The sequence below is a fragment of the Emydura macquarii genome, unplaced genomic scaffold (genome assembly GCF_026122565.2).
Source record: "Emydura macquarii macquarii isolate MOO-44397 ecotype Brisbane River unplaced genomic scaffold, CSIRO-AGI_Emac_v2 contig_1386, whole genome shotgun sequence".
Taxonomy (NCBI): Eukaryota; Metazoa; Chordata; order Testudines; family Chelidae; genus Emydura; species Emydura macquarii.
In genome coordinates, this window is record NW_027131523.1 from 2052013 (window position 1) to 2071507 (window position 19495).

Consider the following 19495-nt stretch of genomic DNA (forward strand, 5'->3'; position numbering starts at 1 on the left):
TTATGCAGTGCCAGGGTCTCTCCCACCTCCTCGCATGATAAGCCGTGCGGCTGGTCACCCCCAAACCGTGCTCAAACCTGCCCATCAGGGAGAAGTACCTCGTTCTAAGCGGATCAGGGCTTCTCCCCAGCAGGCAGAGCTTTTGGCAGCTACGATAGGAGCACTGTCAGACATGCTAGAACAATCCCCCCGTGCTAAGCTTGTCAATTGCTACAGCTATTTCCATGGCCCAGCAACGGCCCAACTTCTCTAGAAATTCCTCACCGGCTCCAGAGGGTAGCATGGACAAGGGTCTGACGGAAGCTAGGAACGGGACCTCAATTGAGACTCAGAATTGAGGGGTTCTGCAGCTTCGCCCCACATGCAAGGGGTCCCAGCTCTGGGTGCTCCCCCTCTGGAGGCAGGCATACAGGAAAGATTTCTGGAGCTTGGCCTAGTTACAGCAATACCCACAGTTGGAGGGGGGCGGGGGGAGTCCCGATAAGCTCTCTCCCTCAGCTGTGTGGGTAGGGAGGGATTTCCCCAATTACAGCGCTTCCTGTCCTGCCTGGGCATAGGGTGTGCTTTCCCTGTCCCCTGAAGAAATTGGGGAGACATCCCTGACTCATCCTCTTTCACATCTCCAGCACCCTAAAAAATCCTCCCTTTTGGATGAGAGTCATCTAGCTTCATCTCCCCACCCCACTCCCCAAAAGCTTCAGGGGGTCCTCCTTTGGGCTCTTCACGCTCCCCCCCCATCATTCCATGCCTTCTGGAGACATCCACCCCCCTTCAAACACTTCCACGTTTGAGGGGGGGGACGACAACAAAAGCCCTGTCATGAAGTTGAGGGAAATGGGGAAGAGCCCCTGCATGGTGTAAAATGGGAGTCACTGCTGAGGGCTCCAGAGGTGTGGGGGAGGGTCAGATCCCTTCCCCCATATGAGAGGCCATGCTGGAGGATAAGGGAAGTCCCTCCCACATCTATAAGGGGAAAAAGCACACCCCCCTACGCACACTGGGAGAAATAAGGGGAGCCTACCTGGGAAAGGGCTGGGGGAGTCCCTTATGAAGGGATCCCAATGGGGTGGTGAGGAAATGATCTCTGGCTGAGCAGGGGGATAAGGAGGACCCTCATGGGAGGAGGGATCCCAGGGAGAAGTCCCTGTCCCTGGGTAGGGCAGCAAGTACCCTGGGGGGGGGGAGGGGAAGAGGGGACTTTCCTCCTGTGGGTCTCATGGGGGAAGCTAGCTCTCTGCCCAGCAAGGGGGCACGAGAGGCTCCTTCAGAGGGGGAAGATTTCACAGGAGGGGGGAGGCCAGGACAGTCCCTCGTGGGGGGGAACCCCACCCTCCAGGGCGGCAGGGAAAGGGAAGCAGGTCCCTGCCCCATAGGGGCGGCAAAGGGGCAGTAGCCCACGGGGGGATGGGGCAGGGGGTCTCCATGGGCGGGGCAGGTCCCTCACCCGGGGGCTGGGGGAAGCCGGGTCCCTGCCCACAGGGTGCAGGAGTGGAGAGCTGTAGGGGAAAGAGCAGCCCGGCTGTGAGCGCCGGGGATCCCGCACCCCCACAGCGGCGGGGGGACCCGGCTCCCCTCTCCGGGGAGGGGCAGGTCCCTGCCGGGGGGGGGTCGGGCACATGTGGGGAGGCCCTCCCCAGTGAGGGGGGGGCGGAAAGGCCCTGTCCGGGTGGGGGGGCAGATCTCCCCGCGGGGGGGGCAGGTCCCAACGGGGGCAGGTCCCTGTCGGGGTGAAGGCGCCCGGGGGGGGGGGGGGGGGGGGGGGGGGGGGGGCTGGTCTCCCGCTCTCTCCCCCCGGGGGGGGCGGGCCGGGGGGGGGGCGGGCCCCTGGCGGGCGGGGGGGCCGGTCTCCCGCTCCCTCCCCCCGGGGGCGGGTCCCTGTCAGGGCGGCGGGGTGCCCCCCTCCCCCCGCGGTACCTGCTCTGGGCGGGGGGGTCAGTACCAGGCCCCGCCGCCTCCCGCCGCCGCCATCTTAACAGCAGCCCCCGAGCCTCAGCCCCGCCGCAGATCCCGCGAGAACTCGCCACCTGCCGCCCGGGGACGGGATCCCGCGAGACTCCGCAGCCGGGCCCCGCCCGCGAGAACCGAGCCTGGCAGATCCCGCGAGATTTGGAGCGGGCGACTTCAGCGCCCAGGAGCGGCCGAGTGGGGCCAGCTCTCGCGAGCGTTCCTGAGGCAGTTCCCGCGAGATTTCGCGGCGGGACTGTCCAGCCAGAACGGGAGGGCCGGGATCTCGCGACAGCTGGTGGTGGGAGGCCCGCGTGACTAGCGGTCAGTGGCCGGCGGAGCCATCCCCTCAGGCAGAAGGGACGAGCGAAATCGCGCGATAGTTCCGGGACGAGAACTCACCGCGAGGCCGCCTGCTGCGCAGTGGATCCCGCGAGAATTGAGATTGCAAATCTCGCGAGGGTCCCGCCTTCCGCGAGACTGGTCACATTAACCGTTTACGGCGAGGGATAAATGGGGGGCGGGGGGTCGACGAGATATCGCGTAAATTGAGCCCGCAACTCTCGCGATGTTCCCGCCACCCATAAGGTAACTGCCTTCGGCTCGGGAGGAAAATCGCGCGATAACTGACAGGCTCTCGCGATAACTCGCTCCCAGAGTTGTGAGAGGATGAGAAAACTCGCGAGAGGTCAGGCCCTGAGGGGGAGCTGGACGCGTCCCCCGCCCCGCCGCGCTGTGCACGGAGCTGGAAGGGGAGGGGACTGAGAGCTGAGCGGAAATCGCGCGAGAACTTACCGTCACCAAGGCGACAGGGTCCGAGAACTGCCGGCCGCTGCGGGGGAGGGCGGACGAGGGCTGACGTGAGTTCTCGCGATAATAGGAAGCCACGCGAGAGTTTCAACCTGCCGGCGCACTTCCTCCACGGGCTCCTCTAATCTCGCGAGAGCTGGAGGGACGACTCAGAGAGCTTTCAAATCGCGCGAGCTCTCGGTTGACTGTCTGGCCCGCCCCTACGCCCTCAGCTCTCGCGAGTTCTCGGACGGCTGGCTCCGTCGATCCACTCACGTCTCGCGAGACCTCAGCGGTTTTTTTCTCGCGATATTTCAACCCCAAGGCCCAATCCCAGCTCTGCTTGAGCCAAATGTAACTTTATTGAGCCACCACCCCGCGGACACGCGACCATCCTGCCCTTCCCCCTCCCCGAGGGGGGTTATGTGACATCATCCCCCAAACCAATGACGTCACAAGGCAACATGGGTGGAGGGGGCTGTGGGCCCGGACGCTTGGGTCCTCTCCCTGGTTCGGGGGGGCTGGGAGCCCGGACGCCTGGGTCCTCTCTTCCTGGAGGAGCTGGAGCAACTTGTGGTGCCTCAGTTTCCCCAGCTGCCCTTTGCACTGACACAGCCCCCCCCGGGGGGCTGGGGACAATGGGCACAGCAGGTGGGGGGATGGGCAGTGGGGCAGTTCAGCCAGCACCTGGCGCACCTGTCCTTGCCCACATGGGGCTGGCGGCAGGGAAGGGATGGGGGAGGAGGCATACAGAGCCCCAGGGCCCCGTGGGCTGGAGCGATTGGGGGGGGGGGGGCCCTAGTGGGCAGGGGAAATGGGTGCAGGGAGCCAGCGGCACAGCCAACAGGATGAGGGGAACGCACCACGGTGCACCCCGAGGAGCCCCGAAGAGACGTGGGGGGAGGGGCCATTACAGGCTAAGTTCGAGCAAGACTTTCCGTGGGGGGGGGGGTGCACTCTGCAGTGCTCAGGCCACTGCCCCGATCTCAGGTTGGGGGGCTCTATGCAGTACACAGGGGAGGAGGGGGGGGTCTCCATACAGCGCGGGGGAGGCAGAGGAAGGAGGCGGGGGGGTCTCCCCCCAGAGAGGCAGAACAGACAGATTTTTATTCTAACCCTTGATATAAAAAGTCTCGCGGTTTCCAAACGCCCGCGCGACCCACAGCTACAAAACAGAACGAAGGCTGCACGCGGCTGGGAACCAGACCCCGGGCAGGGCGGGGCAGAGCAGGGCCCCCACCACCCCCCTTCTACCAGTGGGGGCAGCCTCCAGCACAGGGACCCTTCACGCCTCTACCACTGCCCCCCACACCCCTCCCGTGCACCTGCAGGTCAGGAGCCAGCTGCACCCCACAGAAGGTGGCAAGTGGGGGGATCATTTCCCTCCCCCCCGCTGATGGGGGGAATACCAGGGGGCTGTCTGGGCAGGGTGTCCCCCATCCAGCGCCCTCCCACACCCCAGCCATGGCTAGCACGTGTTGCCCTGGGGCGCAGGGTGGGGGGCCCTAGGACAGGTCCTGTCTCAGGGAAGGGGGGTGGGACCCTAAAGTCCTGGGGGGGAGGAGAAATGGGCCTGCAGGCAGGTGCTGAAGTCTGTATCCCTTCCAAAGTGGGGGGGCTCAATCCAGGCCCCCAATGAGTTCAAGGCCCCCCCCAGGACAGAAGAGACCAATCAGACACAAAGGGGAAGGGAAATGGGGGGTGGGGCTACTGGGACCCAGCAGCCAATCGGAGCAAGCGCCACGCAAGCCACACCCCCGTGAAGGTCCATCGGAGGGTCTCAGGGATGCAGTCCCAGGTGGGGAGGTGCGGGGGGGTCAATGCTGCCTCCTCCCCCCCCCGGCTCCTCGGGGCTCAGAGAAGCAGCTTCCCGTTGCGATGGATCTTCAGGATGCGTCCGAGCCGCTGCTTGGCTGTGGCCAGCCCCTTCTTGGGGCGCTTTCCTGGGGGGGACAGAGCAGGGTGAGGGGGGGTGGACTGACCCCAGCCCCCCCACCACCACAGAAGATAGGAGCAGCCCCACCCTGGAACCCAGGTAGCCTGGCTCCAAGCCCCCCTCCCGCCCCCAGCTGTAACAGCTACACCCGAGAGAACCCAGGAGTCCTGGCTCCCAGCCCGCCCTGCCGTAACCACTAGCCCCCGCTCCCCTCCCAGAGCTGGGGAGGGAAGCCAGGTGTCCCGGCCCTTGCCAGGCGCCCTTACCCTGAGCAGGCGGGGTGCCAGGGGCGCCGGCGGAGGGGCGCCGCTGGGAGAGGAAGACGCCGGGCGCCATGGGGGTGGTGCCGCGGCTGAGCGGAGCCAGGCCGAAGACGCTGGGCCGGGCCGTGTACTCGTGGTCTGCCAGGCTGCCGGCGTAGGGCTCGGCCTTGGGCTCGGGGATGGGGGGCGCCGGGGCCGCCCCGGGGGCGTCGTCCAGCACAGCGGCCGCCTTCGGCTCTGGCTCCGGCTCCAGCTCCAACTCCAGGTCTGGCTCCGGCTCCGGGTCCGGGTCCGGCTCCTTCGGCGACGGGGGCCTCCTCTTGGCCTGGCTCTTCCGCCGCTGCGTGCGCTGGTGTTCCTGGGACACAGAGCGCTGGGGTAGGGGGGAGAGCAGAGCCCCTGCCCCATGGTGCCCGGCCCTGACTGCCGGGGGACAGCGCCCCCCTCAGCCCCAGCCTGCCCCCGCCCCGCTCCCGGAAGTGCCGCCCCCCGGCAACTCTGGGCTCGTTACCTGCTGAGCCAGTTTGGCCGCGGCAGCCGCCAGCCCCGTCTCGACAGACGCCACTCGGGTCCCCTCCCGCACGGGCCGGTCCTGGCGGGGCAGCGTCGGGGTCACCCGGGCTGCAGCGGGGAGCAGACGGGGGGATCTGAGTTCACGGATCCCAGACAGGATCCCTCCCTCCCTCCCCCAGCCAGGAGAGAACCCAGGCGTCCTGGCTCCCAGCCCCGCTGCTCCCCGCACTGGCCCCACGGCCCCGACGCCTGGGTTCCGTTACCTTTCGGGCTCCAGGGGGCGTCGTCCGTACATTTCTTCTTCTTTGGTAGCGACTTCAAGGCTGGGTCGTCCTCGTCCGACTCAAGAGACGGGTAAACTGGGGGGGCGGGCGGCAGGGGGTCAGGTGGGGAGGGGCCCCGTGCCCCTGAGCCGACCGGCCCCCCCGCCCTGGGGCTGGGACGGGAGCCAGCGCCCCCCCAGAGGGAACAGACTCTGCCCTCCGCACCCCCCAAGTTGGCTGGCATGCCCTAGAGGGCCCAGGCCCCTCCCGCCCCCCGAGCCAGCTGATGCCCCCTAGAGGGACCGGGCCTGCACCCCCGCAGCCCACCCTCCTGCCAGCCGACACCCCGTCCACCCCCCACCAGCCGGTACCCGCTAGGGGCCGGGCCCCACGCTCCCCCCGCCCCGGCACTCACTGAACTCCGCGTCCTTGAAGCAGGCGCCCAGACTCTCCTGCTCGTCCATGCTGCCCGTCTCGCCCTCGCTGTCCGTGCTGTGGGCGGCCGCCCGCTTGGGGGGCCGCCTGGCCGGGCGCTGGCTGCCCGCCCCGCCCCCCCAGCCGCGCTCGTGGCCCGGGCCCCACGCGGCCGGGCGGCTGGGCGAGGAGCCGGCGGCCTGCAGGTTGGCCATGCGCAGCATCCCCTGGATGGCTTCCTGCGTGCTGGGCGAGGCCGGCGCGTCGCTGGGGCAGAGGGGGGGCCGGAGTCAGCACCTGATACAGCCCCCCCGCGCTGCCCCGGCACGGTGCCCCTGCGACCCCCCCCCCCACGCCCCCAGCAGAGCCACCTGAGCCTCCCCCGCCCCTCCCACCACCAGCACATTCCCGTCGCCCCCCGGCCCCTCACCTCAGCTCGTCGTAGTGCGGCCCCCCCACCTGCCGACTGGCCTTCAGGAGGTCGAGGATCCCGGCTGCGCTGCCCCCCGGCTCCAGCCCCTCGTCCCCCGAGCCGTCCTCGTCCTCCGTGGTGTAGTCCTCCTGGGGAGACGGGTCAGAGAGACGGGGGGCGCCCCATGGCTGAGACCTGCCCCGGAACCTTCCCCCTGCCCCCAGCCCCACGGCTCCCAGCCCCACAATGCCTACCCCCTGCTCCCAGCCCCCCGGCGCCCAGCCCCACAATGCCTACCCCCCCTGCCCCCAGCCCCACGGCGCCCAGCCCCCACCCCCTGCTCCCAGCCCCACAGCACCCAGTCCTCACATCCCCCTGCCCCCACTCCCCCGCTCCCAGCCCCCCTTTACCTCAATGTCAAACTCCACCTCCCCAGGCTCCCGCACGCGGTTGGGGTCCGAGCAGGGTTTGGCCCTTGGCAGTTTCCTGGGGAATTCTGGGAAAGAGACGGGCAGAGCCACTCAGCCACCGGCCCCAGGAGGGGCTGCGGGTCAGGAGTGAGGGGCACCGCCGGGCGGGCGGGGGGGTCGGGAGTGAGGGGCACCGCCGGGCGGGCGGGGGCCGGGGCTGTGGGGCGGGAGTGTGGGGCGGGGGGCTGACGTACTGGCCAGTCTCCTGGGGGGCGCTGGGCCCCGCCGCTCCTTGCGGGGGGGCGTCTCGTCGATCTGCAGATCCTCCTCCGAGTCGAGGTCCAGGCCCTGGGCGCCCGGGGAGCTGGTGGGGGACTGGGACCGGGACCGGGACGGGCGCGGCCGCCGGCGCCCTGAGCCTCTGCCCCTCTTCGTCCTGCCAGGGGGCGAACAGGTCAGACCCCGCGCCCCACAGCACGGCACCCACAGCGCCCAGCCCCTCCTGCCAGGGAGAGTGCCCCCCGCCCCACAGCACCCAGCCCCGCCTGTTGACAGTGCTGACTCTCCACCTGGCCCCGCACCCCCTTAGACCCACCCACCCACCCTGCCCCACTGCCCCCCCCACTCACCGCACCGGCCGGCCGTTGGCCAGCACCAGGGTGAGCTCCCCTTCGGCCAGCTCCGAATCCACGTCCGTCTCCTCCAGGCTGGAGCTGGGCACGTCCAACTGTGAAGGAAAGGGGGGTGAGGGGGCTCAGCAAATGGGGAGATGGCGCTGACGCGAATGCAGCCACCTCTGGGGCAGGGCAGCTGGGAACAGCCACGCATAACGCTGCCCGGCGATAAGATGCAGGCATGTCCCGTTTTCGGGGGAGAGCCCCCTCCCGCCCCGCCCCCGGCCCCGCCCCTCACCTCCTCTGCGTGGGAGCTCTCGGTGCTTTCCAGCGGCGGCTGCTCCACGTGTGTGTCCAGCAGATCCAGGCCCAGCCGCGTGGGGGCGCTGGCAGCTGGGCCCTCGTGCCCCTTCCGCCCGCCCCTCCTGCCCAGCTCCTGGGGGCTCGGGTCTCCTCTCCTGGTGCCGGGCGGGGGCGCTCTCTGCCGCCCGAAGGGGCTGCCCGTCTTCCCGATGTTCTGCTGAAAGATGTTCTGGGAGGGTTTTAATCCACCTGCCCCTGGCCCCGCCTGGCCGGGGAGAGCCCACGGCACGCTGCCCCCAGTGCCCGGCCCTGCCTGCCCAGGGAGACCGCACCCTGCTGAGCCCCGGCGCCCCCCAGCGGCAGCGCTGCCCTCACCTCCACCAGGCGGATCTCCTTGGCCAGGTCCTTGATGAGCTGCGCGGGACGCACGGTGCCCGGGATTTCGTCTTCGTGCTCCAGCAGCACCTGGGAGGGGAGCAGGGAGGAGTCACTGAGGGCTGCAGCGCCAGGGCAGGTGCCTCTGTCGCGCTAATATCCCCCCGACAGCCCTGAGATGCAGCTGGCGCTGGGGTGGGGCATGGCAGCTATTTGTAATGCAGTATTTTCCTCTCTCTGGATCAAACCCGCTGACCCAGCCAGCCTGGTAACCTCCCCTGCCCTCAGATCAGAGCCACGGGCCCGGCATCCGCCCCCGGGGGTCGGGGTGTTGGGGGGCCCCTCACCTCTTTCTGGGTCCAGGCCCGGAAGGCCGTGTTCAGAGCTTTCGCTCCGTGGACCAGGTAGGCGGCCGGGTGTCGGCGATTCTCCCGCAGGCCTGGAGGAGCAAGAGACAGGCAGGGTCAGGCCAACTGGTGGGGGGTGGGAGATGGACGGACGGACGGACAACCCCCACCCCCGCCGGCCAGCCCCGCTCACCTCGGAAGATGTCCAGCAGATGTTTGCCGACGTACCAGCAGATGGTTTCGAAGTTGGGAAACCTGAAGAGATCGGCCGTGCTCAGACGCTTCTCGATCTCGTAGGCCCTGGGGGGGGAGAGACCAGGCCAGGCTGGAGCAGGGCAGCTGGGGAACAGCCACCCGGCGCCGCGCCGAGAGGCAGCCAGCTCTGGGGCGGGGCGGGGCGGCCGCACATAACGCTGCACGGGGATGGCCGCCCCGTTGGCCCCGGCTGAGCAGATGTGGGCCCTTTCCCAGAGTGCTTTGCACCAGCGCCAGGCTCGGTGGAACTCTACCCCCAGGCCGGGGTCTGTGCCCCGGGGGGGGAGGGGAGAGGGGTGTCTGCTTGGCGCCCCCGACACTCACTTGAGCTGCATCTCCATGTTGAGGCTGTGCAGGAAGTTGCCCCCGAAGGCCAGGCAGTCGACGGGGGTCAGCACGGCGTGGATCCAGCCTGGGGGGCAGAGAGGGGTCAGACTCTGAGGACACCTTGGCGGGGGGACCCGGGCACAGAAAAGGCCGGGCCTTTGCGGGGGAGGGGGAGGAGGAGGGGGGCGGGTTCCCGCGGAGGAAGAGGAGGAGGGCGGGTTCCCGCGGAGGAGGAGGGGGGCGGGTTCCCGCGGGGATGGGGGGGGAGGAGGAGGAGGGCGGGTTCCCGCGGGGATGGGGGGGGAGGAGGAGGAGGGCGGGTTCCCGCGGGGATGGGGGGGGAGGAGGAGGAGGGCGGGTTCCCGCGGGGATGGGGGGGAGGAGGAGGGGATGGGGGGGGAGGAGGAGGAGGGCGGGTTCCCGCGGGGATGGGGGGGGAGGAGGAGGAGGGCGGGTACCGGTGGGGATGGGGGGGGAGGAGGAGGAGGGCGGGTTCCCGCGGGGATGGGGGGGGCGGAGGAGGAGGGCGGGTTCCCGCGGGGCTGGGGGGGAGGAGGGGGGAGGAGGATGGGGGGGGAGGAGGGCAGGTTCCCGCGGGGATGGGGGAGGAGGAGGAGGGGGTTCCGGGTTCCCGCGGGGATGGGGGGGGGGGGAGGAGGGCGGGTTCCCGCGGGGAGGAGGAGGAGGGCGGGTTCCCGCGGGGATGGGGGGGGGAGGAGGAGGAGGGCGGGTTCCCGCGGGGATGGGGGGGAGGAGGAGGAGGGCGGGTACCGGTGGGGGGGGGGAGGAGGAGGAGGGCGGGTTCCCGCGGGGATGGGGGGGGGGGGAGGAGGGCGGGTTCCCGCGGGGATGGGGGGAGGAGGAGGGGGCGGGTTCCCGCGGGGATGGGGGGGGAGGAGGGGGGGGGAGGAGGAGGAGGAGGAGGGCGGGTTCCCGCGGGGATGGGGGGGAGGAGGAGGAGGAGGGCGGGTACGGGGTGGGGATGGGGGGGGGGAGGAGGAGGAGGAGGGCGGGTTCCCGCGGGGATGGGGGGGGAGGAGGAGGAGGGCGGGTTCCCGCGGGGATGGGGGGGGAGGAGGAGGAGGGCGGGTACCGGTGGGGATGAAGAGCGTCTGGCCCTGCCGCAGTGGGCAGCGGTAGCAGCGCTCGGCCAGGTCGCCGAAGAAGGTCTCGCTCTGGTTGGACGAGCTGCTCCAGGCCTCGAATCGGGCCAGGTTGGCCGGGCTGGGCTGCACCAGGTAGAAAATCTTCTCGCCCTGCGGGGAAGGGGGGGAGACACGAGCGTGAGTCGGGGGGCCCCGCGGCCCCGCCCCTGCCGGCCCCGCCCGCCCCGCGGCCCGGCGTACCCGCAGCAGGTGGTACCAGACGGAGGTGCCCCCGAAGTCGATGTGGAAGTCGGTGTAGCTGTCCCGCACGCCCATCAGGCAGTATTTCTGCACGCTCGGCCGCTCGAAGACCGACTCGCTCGGCCACAGGTTCTCCACCCACGACAGCTTCCGCACGATCTTCGGCGTCTCCACCAGGTTCGACAGCCTGGGGGGCAGAGCCGTCAGCGCGGGACCCCGGCGTCCGGGGGAGGGGGGGGGGGGAGCTATCAGTGCACGGGGACCCTGGCGTCCAGGCGGGGGGAGCCGCTGGCCCACAGGAGTCCAGCGTCTCGGGACGAAGTCCGGTTGCCAGAGGCCACAAGGACCCCGGGACGGAGTTGGGAGAAGAGAACCGAGGGGGGGAGGGGGAGATGTGCATTTTAGGCATCTTAGGGACCCAGGCGTCCGGGACAGAGAACAGCAAGTGAACACAGAGACCCAGGAGCCCGGGAGAGAATACGCTCTCTCCCGGATTTCCGCCCGCCCCGGCCCCCCAGATTGCCCCAGCCCCCCAGCATCTCCCCAGGAGCCCCTCTGCCCCCAGGTTACCCCCCAGGAGCCCTGCTGACCGGCTCTCGGAGAACTCCAGGCTGATGACGTTCAGCACCTTGTCCCGCCGGGCAGCGCTGAAATAGGCGACAAAGTCGCCCAGGCGCATCTTGCAGTCAGCCTGGCGGGTCACGTCGATCACGTCGATCTCCTTGTCGGACCCTGGGGGGCGCGCACGGTGAGACAGACCCGCCCTCGTGCCGCAGCCCCCCAGCCAGCCCCACACCACAGCCCTGTATTCCCCCCCACCCCCCACCCCCCAGCCACCGTGGCCACGGCCCAGCGACCCCGAGCCCCCTCCTTACCCACGTAGTGCTCGATGTCGCGCACGGAGAAGGACGGCGCGGGCAGCGTCATGCCCAGCCCCTCCTTTCTCAGCACCAGGATGGGGACGCTGAAGCTGTTCTCCTCCAGGTACTCGACCGTCAGCTGCGCCCCGCTGGGCTTGAGGATCACCTCGTCCGCGCTGGGAGGGCGGGAACAGAGTCACGGAGGACAGCCGCAGAGCACAGATGCAGCCACCTCTGGGGCGGGGCGGCTGGGAACAGCCACACACAACGCCGCGTGGGGACAGCGGCCAGGGGAGAGCGCGCCCTGCCCTGCCATGCCCCAGTGCCCCCCAGCAGCCAGGGGAGAGCGCGCCCTGCCCTGCCCAGCCCAGCCCAGCCCAGCCCAGCCCCCACATCACTCTCACCTGGGGAACACCCGGGCCCGAAGCTCCTTGACGAACTGGGCGCTGCCCGTCCGCACCGTGGCACCCGCCTCTCGGCTCAGCCCCACATCCTGCTGCTTGGGGGGCCCGCGGCGCCGCTTCACTGCGGGAGACAGGAGCCCCCGGCGGGGGAGATCGAGCCGGGCCGGCGGGGCGCACCCCCACACGGCCAGGCCCCACGCCCGGCTCCCCGCCCCGCCCCAGCCCCCCGGGACCCCGGCAGTCGGGGGGGCACTCACTGATGGAGGGGCCGTGCGCCACCTGGCAGGCGGGGCAGTGGTACAGGTCGATGTCGGCGGCCGTGTCCTCCTCCACCCCCACGCAGCTGGGCGGAGAGAGAGAGAGTCGGTCAGCCGCCGCCCCGGGACAGACCCCGGCCCCACTGCCCGCCCCCCACCGCCGGGACAGACCCCGGCCCCACTCCCCTCCCCCCACCGGGACAGACCCCGGCCCCACTCCCCCCACCGCCGGGACAGACCCCGGCCCCACTGCCCGCCCCCCACCGCCGGGACAGACCCCGGCCCCACTGCCCGCCCCCCACCGCCGGGACAGACCCCGGCCCCACTCCCCTCCCCCCCCCCGCCGGGACAGACCCCGGCCCCACTCCCCCCCCCCCCCCGCCGGGACAGACCCCGGCCCCACTCCCCTCCCCCCACCGCCGGGACAGACCCCGGCCCCACTCCCCGCCCCCACCGGGCAGACCCCGCGCCCCTCCCCCCGCCGGGACAGACCCCGGCCCCCTCGGGCCGCCCAGACCCCCGGCCCGGGGCAGCGCTGGTGCCCCCCCGCGCCCCACCTGCCGTGGAACCAGTCCTGGCAGCCGTCGCACTCGATCATGAAGCGGGTCACGTCGTAGGGCAGGCGGCAGAGGCAATAGACCGGCACCGAGGCCATGGCGGCGCCCCGCACCCCCCCGCTCGGGGCCAGCCGGGGGCCGGGACTCGGGGGACCCCCCGCCCCGCCCCGCCGCAGCCCAGCCCGCGGGGTGCCGCGCTCCGGGCCCCCCCGATCGGCCCCCGCGACCCCGAGCCGCGGGGTCTGCCCCCGCCCGGCGCCCCGCGAGGGGGTCTCTCTCGCTCGCTCGCTCGCTCGCCGCCTCCCCCCGCGCCGCGCCGCGCCCTCCCGCGGGTCCCCGGCCCGCTCCGGTGCCGCTCGGCCTGGCCAGGCCCCAGGATCCTGCTGCGGCCTGCCGAGCCTCTCAATAAAGTTTATTCAAAATACGGGGCGGGGCCCCGGCGGCCATCTTGGGAGCGGCCTGGGCTAGCGGGCCTGGGGACGCGGCCATCTTGGGAGTGGCGCGGAGGGAAGGGCGGGGCCAGCTCGGGCGCGGCCGCCAAGGGCGCCGCGGCCATCTTGGGAGTGGCAAGGGCGGGCAACATGGCCGGCTCGGCCGGACATTGCGGGAAGGGAACGTGTTCGGCCTTCCCTGGCGGCGGGGAGCGGGCGGGACGCCATCTTGGGAGTGGCACAAGCCCCCCCCTCCCCGGGGGGCCCTGTTATTGTCCCGCGCCGCCCGCCATCACGGGAGGGGCAGAGCCCTGGCTCTCAAGGACACCAGAGAGAACCCAGGAGTCCTGGCTCCCAGCCCCACCCCTGTTCTAACCCCTAGACCCCACTGCCCTCCTACAGCCAGGGAGAGAACCCAGGAGTCCTGGCTCCCAGAGACCACCAGGACGAGAACCCCGGCGTCCTGGGGCCCAGCCACCCCCCGCTCTAACCCCTAGACCCTGCTGCCCTCCCACCACCAGGACGAGAACCCCGGCGTCCTGGGGCCCAGCCACCCCCCGCTCTAACCCCTAGACCCTGCTGCCTTCCCACCACCAGGATGAGAACCCCGGCGTCCTGGGGCCCAGCCACCCCCCGCTCTAACCCCTAGACCCTGCTGCCCTCCCACCACCAGGACGAGAACCCCGGCGTCCTGGGGCCCAGCCACCCCCCGCTCTAACCCCTAGACCCCGCTGCCCTCCCACCACCAGGACGAGAACCCCGGCGTCCTGGGGCCCAGCCCTCTACCTTCGGCTCCAGCGGACGCGAACAATCCCTCGCAGGCAGCGTTTACTAAAAGAATAGACTTTATTAAGTATTGTAAGTCTCTCTCCACGATCACAGCTGACCGTACCACACACCCAGATCCACCCAAGCGAGACATTCCCAAAGCCATCCCCCTGCCGGCTTTGCCTCCGCCACGCAGCCTTCCCGCGTCCCCACTACGGCCAGTCTTCCTCCCAACGCGGGACCCGTCCCAACTTACAGGGATAAACTACGGAGCAAGTTGTGGGATCTGGGACTAGCGGGACAACGGGGATTTTATAGCCAAGGGCCGAGGTGCAAGGGAAGTAGAGGTAACATTTATCCATCCACTAATAAACACGTGTCAGTAGCATTAAAAAACCGGGGGAGTGGAATTTCAGTGATAAGATTAACAACAACAACAACAAAAAACCCATGAAATTTCATACTTGGATATTTTTCCCCCCTCGTAAATAAAACATACAACTGTAAATTGACAGCATATAACCTGATTGCTCGTTTCAGTGAAAGGTATTTTTGTGTTTAAACAAACAAAAAAAAAACCCCAAACCTAGGTTCTTATGCTAAAAACATTTCATAATTTGGGAGAGAAAAATATATGGATAGATACGGTTAAAAAAACTGCAGCTGCAAAGTTATTTGAAGGACAGGGAGGCAAAGTGGGGAAAGGAAACTCAGCTGGTTTAAAATTTAAAAAACCCAAAAAAACATACAATTGAGACTTCAAGGTTTGCTTCAAAAAAAAAAATAAATCTCTCACTAGTCGTTAGTTTCTATCCATAAAAGCATCTATCAACGTACAAGTGCAAGGGTACAGCCAAGGAGGTGTGTGCCCCAGGTAGGAGATTAGATAGATAGATAGATTTCTTTTTCTTTTTCTTCAAAATTGGGGGGAAAGTTCTTAACATCAACAAAAATTATTTAACCCCCCTTAACTGTAAATAGCAGTGGAAACCCTAAGGATTGTCTACCCTGCAGGATGGGCAATGGGGTTATTATTTAACCCCCCTTAACTGTAAATAGCAGTGGAAACCCTAAGGATTGTCTACCCTGCAGGATGGGCAATGGGGTTATTATTTAACCCCCCTTAACTGTAAATAGCAGTGGAAACCCTACGGATTGTCTACCCTGCAGGATGGGCAATGGGGTTATTATTTAACCCCCCTTAACTGTAAATAGCAGTAGAAACCCTACGGATTGTCTACCCTGCAGGATGGGCAATGGGGTTTGATTTAAAAAAAAAAAAATTAAATTAAATCAACGTAAAAGAAAAGTCAGGAGGAGGAAGATTCCATGAGGCCGGAGGCGAAGAGCAACACAAAGGGGAACATGCATATTTAGCAGAAATACAGGTCAGGAAACAGCTCGTGCCAAGACCTGGATCTAATAAATTCCGCTAACTAGATGAACATTGACTAAACCAGGGCTGCTCATTGCCCGGTTGCTTCTTCTGTGCGGGTGAGGGGCAGACAGATTTTAAGGCCAGCTAACGTGATCTCAAATTCTCAGAAGCTGGGCCCACAGCTGTGCTGTGGGACTTGATATCTGCCTCCAGGCCAGCCTGGCACCTGACAAGCTGAGGTTTGATCCGCTTCCGCAGGCTGGCCACAAACAACGCCCAAGGACGGGTTCTGGTTCGTCACCGGGAAAATTCATTTTCCTTGATGGGAGTCGAATGAAAGTTCAAGAGAAGGTGGGGGCGGGGGGTGGGTTTCTGACACACACGCAGGGGACATTGAAAGAGAAAACTGAAAAATCCACGTGTGAGTTAATATGATTGACACACACATCGTTACAAAAGAGAAGAGAATGATGTCTGAGTGGCTCTCTTAAATGATCTGCCAGTTGATTTAGCGGCCACAGGTAGGAATTCAGTAGCCAGGCCCTGGCCTGAAAGTCTCAAGAGAATGGCAGGTAGTTGCTTCGATCTTCTTTTTGTTTTTTGTTCTTTAAAGCTTCGAGTCAGCAAAAAAAGAAAACAAAGTTGCTGACATGCGTACTTAGTCAAGGGGGCTTTGCTGAACCGGAGTAGAAAGGGTTAACCTGGGAGCTGAAGGGTTAAATCCAGCTGCTGATGTTCGCAGCGAGACCAAGGATCCAACCCAAGTGCTCCTCTCTGTCTCAGGAGGAAGAAGGGTCCCGGCTGGTGTGTGATTTCAGCTGTCCGGTTAAACACACAGGGCCAGTCCCCATCTGGTGTAGACGGGCCGGAGCTCCAGACCCGCAGCTGGCAATGCCGACCGACGTGGCTGCGGACACGGGTTCCGTGCCCTTCAGAAAGTGTTTCATCTACGCAAGGAAAAGAAAAACCCAGGGAGAAATTTAGCCTGAAACTGCTCCGGGCTGACAGCGAAGACTACTAAGGACGGGCCGGTCTGAGCTCTGGCACAAGAGGCCACAGAACTGAAGCCAGCCCCAGTCCTGCACCCACCCTGACAGCTGAGAGCGCGAGGCGGGTCCTTTGATTTCAGGCCTCCATTGCCGGCAGGTCCGAAGTTGAGAGGAAAAACCTCTCCCGCCTTTGTCTGCTAGTCTGGACAGCCCTCCGCCGCCAGACACGGCGACCGCAGCCCAAGCGCGTGATTCGGCCCACAGGAATTTCCCGCACACACGACTCTGGGCTTTGATGGGTTTGTTTGGGGCTTTTTCCACCTTCTTTGAAGCGGCTGGATGGTTCTCGGAGCTGCTTGGCTGCCTTGCAAATTTGGGATGGGGACGTTTCATCTTCCGCTGCAGCCAGGGCCTGGTGGCATCCTCTGGGCACGTCTCACCGCAACCGATTCCCTGCCGCGCCTCCCGACCGATCTGTTTCCAGAGGAAATGCTTTCGTCCAGCCGCTGGCTCTGAGCTCGGTAAAACTGAACACCCAGCGCTACGCAAGAGCTCCGGCCTTGGACTTCAGGAAACATGGGGTCTGCCAGGGCAGGAGCCAGGTCTCGGATCCTCAAAGTTATGGAGGTTCCCACCTCCCACGGCCCAAACCAGAGCGATGTCAGGCTGGAAGGGACCTCAAGAAGTCGTCCAGTCCAGCCCCTGGAGCTGACGCAGTCCCAAGTAAACCTAGACCATCCCCAACAGGGGTTTGTCCAACCTGTTCTTAGAAACCTCCAACGACAGGATTCCACGTCCTCCCTCGGACGCCCGTGCAGGCCAGATCGTGTCCCAAGCTGTTCGTCGATAAGCTAAACAGAACAAGCTCTGTACACGGGGGCCTCCACCACTCAAGACCTCCCGAACGCCGACGTGAAAGAGGGAGATCTTTTCACCTCCACTCAGCGCTGTCGGGCTTTCTGTGACATTTCAAAAAGCAACCTGGGTGGGGATCTAGCCCCCCAAGCAGAAGCATAAGGGGCGACAAAGTGGCCGAGGTTTTCCAGAAGGGACGAGCAATTTCCAATGTGGGGGAATCAGACGGGCGATTCCGCCAAACAATCCCGAGAAATGTACTTGTGCAAAGCAAAGCTCCAGCCCCAACTCCGATCAGTTCAAACTCCCCTCTTCGGTCAAAACTCGCCTTCCTTTGATTTCCAGTGTGAAGCTAAAACATGAACCTGCACTGATCTAGTGGAGACGTGGATGCCCCTGCCAGGCCGGACGCTTATTTCTGTATATCTTCAATTTAGTTTACGTCACTTGGTGAGGGGCTTAAATCATAAATCTTTTCCCCTGGGCGGGAAGACCCCAAGAGGTGGAGAACGCACCACTTCCATGGGAGTTCATCCCAATTGTTAACCGCCCTCACTGCTAAAAACTGGTGCCTTGTTTTCATGCCGTCTCTCGCTGCTGGATTAAAGACCCGTGGATGTCAAAGGTTTTCCATCATAAGCCTCCCCTCTTGATCTCCTTCTGAACAGATCGCGCTGCTTACATCTCTCACACCATTTCTGTGGCTCTGATCCGCATCCCACCTGTCGTCGTGTTGAAAATCTCTGGGGCAGCAGGTAGGGGGAAACGTAAATCTTCCAAAGCACTGTTTGTGACTGGTTGCCACATTTCAGGATTTCCCCCTGGAAGATTAGCAGCGGCAGTTCAGGGAGCAGTGATTCCAGATTTGTTTTTCCGGATTGAAGAGGGGAGTAAACTGCTGCACTGAATTGGGATAAATTCTGTAAAACGCCGTGTCCTTCAAATCACATTCCTCCCCTGTCCCACCAGGTCACCGAAAAGGGAGTTTATTCTAGCGCTAAAGTGCTTTCAACTCCAGTTAATCAACTCCGGCGTCTGTCCATAAAGATTTCCAATCCCAACCGCTTCAGATTAACTTCTTCGCGATTCGCAGACACGGGCCATGGTCTCCAGACAGAAACGCCTGATCTCAGCCTGATTCTGAAACATGGTGAAAGTAATAAAAACGACAGATGCTGGCGCCGCGTGGACGCGGGTCAAAGACTCACGGCCGACGAGCTCGCTGAGTGAAACATCCCAGCTCGGGCGGGCAGGCAGGCGTCTTCTGACGGTTGGATCCTGATGTGGCATCGGTTCGAAAGCGCAAGTAATTAGAGTCTAGAGAACGTTTTCCTCACCCTTCACTGGCACGAGAGTCAGATTAAACCGGTTCATGTGCCCCAGTCGAAGAAGGGGGCGTTCAGATTGCCTTCCCTCCACCCACTGAGGGTTGGGCTTTTTCCCGCCCATTCCTAGTCCCAAAATCCCCACGGCTGAGAACAGCAATTGCCACACGTGCCGCTGATCCGGCTCAGAGCATGCCCATTGAGAAACAGCTCGCTTGTTTCTGCCTGAATCTGGGGGCGGCGGGAGGCCATGGAAGTGGCGTGCTCGGAAAAGGAAGGATTCCGGAGCACGAGGAATTTCAGCCAAGGGGGGAGACTTCCTATGCCGACGGGAGCGGGGAGAGGGGCCAGAACAGGGCTTTCCACGCTGCAACTGATCCGCGGCCCCCTTTGCTTGGCTAGATTTGGCTGAGGGCCGGGATCCGAGTTCCCGCCTGCCCCACTCCGAAGGGAGCGCCCAGCTCAGAGATCTGCCCCCCTCACAACACACACACATCTGTGGGGCCAGGATGGGAATTCAGGACCAGCCCCGCTGCCTGAAATGAGCCACTGGGGGAAGGGGGAGCGGATCAGGATACTCCATTAAACCCTTCAATTTTCCACCCTGTCCGGGCCACATTTTAACAGGACTTTGTGCCCCCCCAAATACATCCCTAATCAGTCAGCCTCAAACTCCCTGCTCTCCCCCCTCCCATGGGACAAACACCCTAAACACCCCCCAGCCCCAAAATCCCCCCAACCAGCCACTAACCTGACCTTCCTCCGCCCCTCCCCAGTCTCAAACCAGACAGTAATGCCCTCCCCCTTCACTCCATTTGCCAACCCAGCGGGGAGGGGGAACTCTGTGGAAGCAGGAGGGGGATCTGTCCGGTTTCAGGGGAACCCGACTGCCCCTGCCCTCTGGGTCCGATGCGGACAGTTGTGGAGCTGGGAGCGCTGGAAACGTCGTTTCTATATAGACTCTGTCTCTGTAAATATAATCTCTCTCCTCTCTATACAAAGCACGGGCCGGCGCGTGGATTTCAGCTGGCAGCGCCTCTCCCGTGCTGGGAACCTTCCCCCAAACACGCACCTGGGGTAACGTACGAGCCCTCCCCGCCACTCGCAATAACACGGGCTGGGAGCATCTGCACCCACAAAATACTGGGGAAATCTGCCTC

The 19495-nt window shown here is 65.3% G+C and overlaps 2 protein-coding genes across 6 annotated transcripts in view; both read right to left on the reverse strand.

Annotated features, from left to right (window-relative positions):
• HUWE1 (HECT, UBA and WWE domain containing E3 ubiquitin protein ligase 1) overlaps positions 1–1993 on the reverse strand; it is a 54080-nt gene extending 52087 nt beyond the window's left edge. For all 5 annotated transcript variants that reach the window (XM_067552108.1, XM_067552105.1, XM_067552106.1 and 2 more), the window contains exon 1: positions 1915–1993. The gene's annotated coding sequence lies outside the window, so the exon portion shown is untranslated. The remainder of the gene's footprint in view (positions 1–1914) is intronic.
• Positions 1994–3092: 1099 nt separating this feature from the next.
• On the reverse strand, positions 3093–12802 carry PHF8 (PHD finger protein 8). Its single transcript, XM_067552126.1, has 21 exons — positions 12590–12802; positions 12033–12118; positions 11776–11896; positions 11387–11547; positions 11102–11243; positions 10512–10698; positions 10259–10421; positions 9163–9250; positions 8777–8883; positions 8584–8675; positions 8237–8326; positions 7857–8090; positions 7574–7671; positions 7199–7380; positions 6945–7030; positions 6553–6683; positions 6124–6389; positions 5709–5804; positions 5444–5553; positions 4936–5290; positions 3093–4676 (listed from the first exon to the last, which is right to left on the reverse strand). Exons 1-21 carry the CDS (start codon positions 12685–12687, stop codon positions 4588–4590), a joined length of 2982 nt encoding a protein of 993 aa, XP_067408227.1. The 5' UTR covers positions 12688–12802; the 3' UTR covers positions 3093–4587.
• Between the last annotated feature and the right edge of the window lie 6693 nt (positions 12803–19495).

Bases quoted from the DNA above. Each gene is read 5' to 3' on its own strand.
- PHF8 (XM_067552126.1), bottom strand. From the start codon at position 12,687: ATGGCCTCGGTGCCGGTCTATTGCCTCTGCCGCCTGCCCTACGACGTG. The intron at 12,119-12,589 runs GTGGGGCGCGGG...CTCTCCGCCCAG, and splicing joins CAGGACTGGTTCCACGGCAG to CTGCGTGGGGGTGGAGGAGG. The intron at 9,251-10,258 runs GTACCCGCCCTC...TCTGCCCCCCAG, and splicing joins GACGCTCTTCATCCCCACCG to GCTGGATCCACGCCGTGCTG.